Consider the following 7,625-nt stretch of genomic DNA (forward strand, 5'->3'; position numbering starts at 1 on the left):
ACACACACAGACACAGACACACACACACACACACACAGACACACACACACACACACACAGACACACACAGACACACACACACAGACACACACACAGACACAGACACACACACACACACAGACACACACACACTTAGCTGATGTTACTTTAACTTCTGTTTACTTGTTTATCTGTTGACTCTTGAACCGGAAACAAACGTCATCATCAATAAAAACACGCGCAGGTTAAACTTCAGTAAAAACGTCTCTGTGTATCAAATGAACGTAAGAAGCTTCTTACCTGATGTTTAACGGACCGGTTGCTAAGAGAGCGTTTACTGGTTGTTAGGGAAGAACGTCATCAGCGCGAGGGCGGGGTGGGAGTCTCCTAGCAACGGAGCCGCACAGATAAGAGTCTGTGACGTCATTTAGTGTCTTCAAATGAAACCGACAGCGGACACATCTGCTGATGTTTCACAAACAGGATTTAACACATTAAAAGGGTTTATATTAAAATGGTAAAATATCTAAAAAACAATAAGACTTCCGGTCGTTGTATTTTTCAAAATAAGAGCCGCCAGCAACAGTGGAAGGATGTGGGGCCCTGGAGACAGATTTATATCTGTGTGTGAACACACACCTTCAAACTATTTACTGGAGGTCCTGAATGAATTTGTGTCAATACAGTTATTCTGTTAGGTCAGGTAATTATAGCCTTATATTTATATTTATATTTATATTTATATTTATATTCAAAGCTCAATCAGGAACAAATCACAATTGAAGTTTACTTATTTATCATAGGTTTATCTTAAATGTTATTTATTCTGTAAGCTGCTGGACCTGGGTGACGAGTTTAGTTCCCTAATGTTTTTAACATGTTTGAATGAGAACAAACTGAACCTTAAATGTTGAACCTGAAAAATACAGAGCGGAGGCAGTTTCTCATGGAAAAAAATACAAATTAAATCACACAAAGATTTGTAAACATTAAAAAACTATTTTGCAAATATAAAACGGATCTGCAAATATAAGTTCTAGAAATAAAATCAATCTATCTATCTATCTATCTATCTATCTATCTGTCTGTATGTATGTATGTATTTGTGAATCCATTTAATAATTTTACAGATAAAGGAAAATAATTTGTGAATATCTTTCTAAAATTGACAACTTTAAATCAGTGAATCCAGTTTTTATTATTATTATTTTAGTTTACGGAATTTGTCTGTTTGCAGATGTTTTATATCTGAAAATTCGTTTTGTGAGTGAACAAATCTTATTTTGTGTTTGTGAAAGTTGTTTCATATTCACACATTAACACACAAACTGTGGATCTGTTCACATACACGTCTCCGCAGGTTATTGATCTCTAACAGCTGATTATCTGTTGAAACCTACGAAGAGGTTTCTGGGTTGAAAATAAAGGTTTAATTGAAATCATCTGAACATGATTACGTTGAGCTGATATTTCATTTTTTTTCCTTGATGGATTTTAACACAGAAAATCATTAATATTGTCTCGTGATTATATCCTGCTTCTTTTTGATTATTTATTATGTTGCTCTGTGTTTTTGTACACTTCACTTATTTTGTGAACTTACATATTCCTTTGTTTTATTTCTCTCAACTGATGCTTCCTGTTCACTCTGTCCCTTTGATGCTTCTGTCTAACAAATAAAGGATCATCTTGTCTTACATGCTACGTAGCTACATTTGTTAGCTTCTGTTTGCTCTTTAAACCTCCTGCAGGGTCTTTAACAGGTGACAACATGATACCTGCAGAAACCCTGAAGTCACCTTTCAGAAATGTAAGGGCTCCACAAATACCTGAGTTGCAGGTCGACCACCATTTACACTGAATCATGCTGGACTTGGATATTTTGGTTTAAACCTGATGACGACTGCAGATCAATAACTGATCACTGATCAGGACACAAACATGAGATTATAGAAGTTTTTATTTCTGATGTTCACAGTTTAATATTTGTCTCTGAACAGCTGACAGCAGGTCTGTGAAGTTTCCATGAAAAGAATCATGCTGGTGAGATGGTTAGTGATTGGTTCAGATTTAATCAGCTGGTTCGGTCCTGCAGAGGACAACAGGAAGTCTTTGGTGAAGGTCACACCCTGAAATCAAACTGATCCTCGTCAGCTGCTGGCTGTAAGGGACAGTTTGACATTTTTGGAAACATTCTCTGTCAATCTCATGTCTCAGGGATTAGGACACAGTTAGCTTAGCTTAGCTTAGTTTAGCTTAGCATAAAGGCTGGAAGCAGCAGTTTAACAGTATTTCCCATAATTATTCTGTAAAGCTCGTCTAACCCGTCCTGGATCTGCCACTGTCTCGTCTGGTGTCCTGAGCTGTGAACCTGAGGAGAAATTTTAACCAGAATAAGGAACATTTATGTCAGTTTACAGGAACAATAATCATCCAATCACAACATGGTTTAGGCCGATTGCTGCTCTGACATGTCACCGTGGACCGGCTGGTTCTGGTTTACAGGCTGGCGGCTGGTAGTTTAGTCTCTGAAGGCTTCGGCCAGGTTTCTGTCTGATGAAGCTTCAGGTCAGGAGATCATGTTTCACTGGATTATTAAGGCTTTATTGTGCTACACACAACTGAGTGTCTTCACCAATACTCTGTAAAATAATCCTGAGTATATTAAGACAGAAGACGCTGCAGCTGCTGACAGTCTGGTGAGGAGGAGGGGCCTGATGGTTGATGTCATGTGATCATGTAAAATGAAGAAATCAAAGGACCAAGGATTGAACCCTGAGGAACTCCACAACTGATTATCACAACTGTTAATGGGATGATCATGTTGCTGCTAACACGTTAGCCACAGCTACTTTAGGAGATGATAACATGTCAGATGTTGTATTGTTGATCAGCGTGTTCTGCTGCCCCCGGTGGACAGATTAAATATTGGCAATAAAAACAGCAGCAGGTCTCATGTAGTGTTTTGATGCTGCTGTGGCACTGCGAGCTGCAGAGGAGAGACAGTTTCATGTTACAGCTAACGTAGCATGATTAGCATAGCTGCTGTTAGCTTATTTCCTAATTCATCAACACTAAAAAACATGTTTTCTGTCGTTATTTTTGGCTTTAATTTGTTTTCAGACAGCGACTAAAAATCCCTCCAAACATAAAATATCAGACTCATCAGATAAATTGAGGACCTTCAGTCGCAGCCCTCCATCAGCCCCCCCGTCAACCCCCCGTCAGCTGTCCATCCATCCCTTGTCAACCCTCTATCAGTCTCCTGTCAACCCTCCATCAGTCTCCTGTCAACCCTCCATCAGCCCCATCAACCCTCCATCAGTCTCCTGTCAACCCTCCATCAGTCTCCCGTCAACCCTCCATCAGTCTCCTGTCAACCCTCCATCAGTCTCCCTTCAACCCTCCATCAGTCTCCTGTCAACCCTCCATCAGTCTCCCGTCAACCCTCCATCAGTCTCCTGTCAACCCTCCATCAGTCTCCTGTCAACCCTCCATCAGTCTCCTGTCAACCCTCCATCAGTCTCCTGTCAACCCTCCATCAGTCTCCTGTCAACCCTCCATCAGTCTCCTGTCAACCCTCCATCAGTCTCCTGTCAACCCTCCATCAGTCTCCTGTCAACCCTCCATCAGTCTCCTGTCAACCCTCCATCAGTCTCCTGTCAACCCTCCATCAGTCTCCTGTCAACCCTCCATCAGTCTCCTGTCAACCCTCCATCAGTCTCCTGTCAACCCTCCATCAGTCTCCTGTCAACCCTCCATCAGTCTCCTGTCAACCCTCCATCAGTCTCCTGTCAACCCTCCATCAGTCTCCTGTCAACCCTCCATCAGTCTCCTGTCAACCCTCCATCAGTCTCCTGTCAACCCTCCATCAGTCTCCTGTCAACCCTCCATCAGTCTCCTGTCAACCCTCCATCAGTCTCCTGTCAACCCTCCATCAGTCTCCTGTCAACCCTCCATCAGTCTCCTGTCAACCCTCCATTAGTCTCCTGTCAACCCTCCATCAGCCTCCTGTCAACCCTCCATCAGCCTCCCGTCAACCCTCCATCAGTCTCCTGTCAACCCTCCATCAGTCTCCTGTCAACCCTCCATCAGCCCCGTCAACCCTCCATCAGCCTCCTGTCAACCCTCCATCAGTACTCTGGCAGCGTCTCGTCGTAGTCCATGATGCTGAGTTCGTGTCTCCTCTGTCGGACGGCGAGCGTCAGGTCAGCAGGAGGCGCAGGAGGTCCAGAGGGAGGCAGGCTGGGAGCTGCAGCACGGTTTGGAGGCACCGTCTGAGGACTTCCTGCGAGGAAGTTGGCCTCCTCCGCCTCCTGACCCAGAGGAGGGCTGTCTGGCTGGACCTCCTCCTCGTCCTTCTCCTCCACCTCCTCTTCCTTTTCCTCTTCCTCCCCCTCCTGTTGCTCCTCCTCCTCCTGGCTCTGATTGGCTGGTCTGAACAGCTGCCGTGCATGCTGCTCCAGGAAGGAGCCGACAGCGAGGGGGGAGTCGATAGGGGAGAGGGACAGGGGGGAGGAGGAGCAGGAGGGGAGGTGCAGGGGGGAGGTGGAGAGGGTCTCCACGGCTCCATTTAATATACCAACAGAAGAAGAGGAGGAGGGGCGGGACTTGTGGCTGCCCTCAGGAGCTGGTAAGGCAACGCTGCCCCCATTTGGCCTGAGGGTGAGACAGATGACATCACATGATCACAGCACTGACATCATCAGCTGTAAGTGATGACATCACCATGGCTTACCTGACATCCTGAGGCCGGCTGTGCGTGTGAGTGTCCAGGTGGAGCTGGCTGTACAGGTGCAGCGTCTCGGTCTGAAGCGTCTGGGTGACTCTCCTCAGAGCGACGTAGCGACTCTCACAGGCCGACAGCTCGCCTCTGACACACACACACACACACACACACACACACAACACGTCAACATGTTAACAGACACGCCAGCGTCTCATGACGTCTGCGTGATACATGAGCAGTGAGGACTACAGTTGAAAATTAGCCAGTACAGCTAAACTGGCACATTTACAGAGATGTTTATTGCTGTGCGTTGTCCCTGTGACTCTAAACTGAATAAATAAATAAAAAACATGTAAACATGGCGAGTCACAGCTGGTCGTCTGAGTGCGTCCCAGATACAACTTGTTTCTGATGTTCTCTGGTCATTATTATATACAGTATGTCTAAAACTGTCTGAACCTTCATACATGATATATAACATGTATGATCTACAGTCTGTGTCCAGGACACACAGGTGTCACATGGTATTGGCTGAGTGTGTTCACATAGAAAGAACTTAACTCTGAATCAGATGTGACGTAATCGTGATATTATGTGATAAAATATTTAGTAAATATTTAAATAAACTACTGTATAAATTTAACAGTTTAGCATTTTGAGAAATATATAAAAAATATATGAAACCCTTTCTAAAAGAGTTCTTTTTTTTTTTCTCATTCATGTTGTGTGAGATGTGTGAGAGTGGACCGATGATCAACTATGGATAATCACCAGAAAATAAATGTTGGCATTTAATGTTTAAACCACAGATATGTTTGTGTTGAAACCTGATGTTTCAACAACACTGTGGTTAATGTGTGGTTCATTTAGGCACAGACACCACTTGATTATTATGATGAGGAAGAGGTCACGGTTTGTCTCCAAGTATCCTGTTGGGGAGCATCACCCCGTCATCACCCCGTCATCACCACGTCATCACCACGTCATCACCCCGTCATCACCACGTCATCACCCCGTCATCACCACGTCATCACTACGTCATTACTTTTTAACGTGTCTGATGGACAGTGAGACGCTAGAGTCACTCACCTGAGGACACGTCTAAGTTTCCTCAGACGGGACAAAGTGTTTCTTATTTTATCATGATGACAGTTTAGAGAGATGTCCCCTCTGTCCCTCTGTCTGTCCCTCAGCAGGACGACTATGTCTGTCTGTCTGTGTGTGTCTGTGTCTGTCTGTCCCTCTGTGTGTCTCTGACCTGCTCTGGACCTTGGTGTCCTCCAGGAGTTTCTTCAGGTCCAGGATCAGCTGGTCCTTCTTGGTCAGCTGACCCTCCAGCTCTGCTATCCTGTGATTGGCTGCTTCCAGCTTCTGTCTGTGCTGGACGTCACTGTCCTTCAGACGCAGGTACTCCTTACCCACACTGCACTGCAGCATGGACGCCTCCTGACCAACACACACACACACACACACACACACACACACACACACACAGTGAAAACTCAGAGGAACACGGTGTCCCTGAACACCACATGTATCACCCGTACCTGTGAACCATGTGACGTCTCTTTGAAGGTGGAGTCACAGCTGTGTGTCAGCTCCTTCACACACTATATAATGATAACATTAACCTTTAACCCCGGAGCCTTCACAGCTGCTTATTAATGTGTGTGTGTGTGTGTCTGTAAACAAATAAATAAACAAACACAAACATCAGCAGGTTTAATCTGACGACTTTAAATCTGACAATAAGCCGTGTCTGAATTCATCTTCACTTTGATTCCTCTGTGTTTTATATCTGAGCTGTGACATGTGGATGTGTTCATATGTTTGTGTGTGTGTGTGTGTGTGTGCTCACAGTGTGTGTGTGTGTGTGTGTGTGTGTGTGCTCACAGTGTGTGTGTGTGTCTCTCCTCCCTCCAGCTGGTCGCTCAGAGCTCTGTTAGTTTCTCTCATCAGGACGAGCTGCTGGTTCAACAAGAAGATCTGCTGCTGCAGCTGCTCACTGCTGCACAGCTGCAACACACACACACACACACACACACACACACACACACACACACACACACACACACACACACACACACACACAGTAACAAATCATCTTCTTCATCATAAAGATTTAGAACACTGTGTATAAACCTGATCAGCAGTATTGATGAACCTCCACATGTTTCAGTAGAGACTTTTATCAAAGTTTTACAAACTGATTTATTGATACATTACATCATCAATGACTGTTCATATTCAATAATCAATAATCAGCCTCACCTTGATGGACAGCTCCGTCAGCTGGTGTTCTGCATTGTAAGCCTTGTTATTGGCTCTCTGAAGCTCCGCCTCCAGATCCCTCAGCCTGCTGTGACACTCCTGAAGCTCACTCTGCAACAGCCAATCACAGCACAGCTGGTTCAAAGACAGCCAATCACAGCACAGGACCAACACATATCTTTATACTGACGATGTGTCTCTGGTTGTCTGTGTGTTTCTGTGTGTTTCTGTGTGTGTATTAAATCAATTCAGTTTTATTTATAAAGCCCAATATCACAAATCACAGTTTGCCTCACAGGGCTTTACAGCATACGACATCCCTCTGTCCTTATGACCCTCACAGCTGATCAGGAAAAACTCCCCAAAAAACCCTTTAACGGGGACAAAGTGTGAACTTGTTCCTGTCGAGCTTCATCTCCACCAGCAGCTTCACTTCACATCAATTCAGTCTCATAGTTTCTGTCTCCACAGTGTAAAGTTGTGGATGGTCCCAACAGCAGCGTTCCTTAGCGTCCCCATGTTTGGTCCCCCCTCTGTTGGGGTACCTAGCACACAGATCTGGTACTAAAAGGTGGAGCTAGAAACCCTGCAGTCTGATTGGTCAGTAGAGGACGGTCACTCTGGTTTTATGTAACCTCTGTTCATA

General features: G+C 44.7%; 2 protein-coding genes across 2 annotated transcripts in view; both read right to left on the bottom strand.

The window, feature by feature from the left end:
- The window catches only part of ak8 (adenylate kinase 8), a gene marked incomplete at its 3' end in the record, with an annotated part of 15,004 nt that extends 14,337 nt beyond the window's left edge, over positions 1–667 (bottom strand). The window contains exon 1 of the mRNA XM_050039553.1: positions 280–667. The remainder of the gene's footprint in view (positions 1–279) is intronic.
- A 1,254-nt stretch (positions 668–1,921) lies between these two features.
- Positions 1,922–7,625, bottom strand: part of LOC126386974 (hamartin-like) — an 8,448-nt gene continuing 2,744 nt past the window's right edge. The window contains exons 4-8 of the mRNA XM_050039552.1: positions 6,980–7,090; positions 6,602–6,724; positions 5,967–6,154; positions 4,718–4,852; positions 1,922–4,638 (exon numbers count right to left, since the gene is read on the bottom strand). Of these exons, the coding sequence (XP_049895509.1) occupies positions 4,113–4,638; positions 4,718–4,852; positions 5,967–6,154; positions 6,602–6,724; positions 6,980–7,090 (1,083 nt within the window). The 3' untranslated portion in view covers positions 1,922–4,112. The remainder of the gene's footprint in view (positions 4,639–4,717; positions 4,853–5,966; positions 6,155–6,601; positions 6,725–6,979; positions 7,091–7,625) is intronic.

Source organism: Epinephelus moara, unplaced genomic scaffold, assembly GCF_006386435.1.
Source record: "Epinephelus moara isolate mb unplaced genomic scaffold, YSFRI_EMoa_1.0 scaffold1298, whole genome shotgun sequence".
Classification (NCBI taxonomy): Eukaryota; Metazoa; Chordata; class Actinopteri; order Perciformes; family Serranidae; genus Epinephelus; species Epinephelus moara.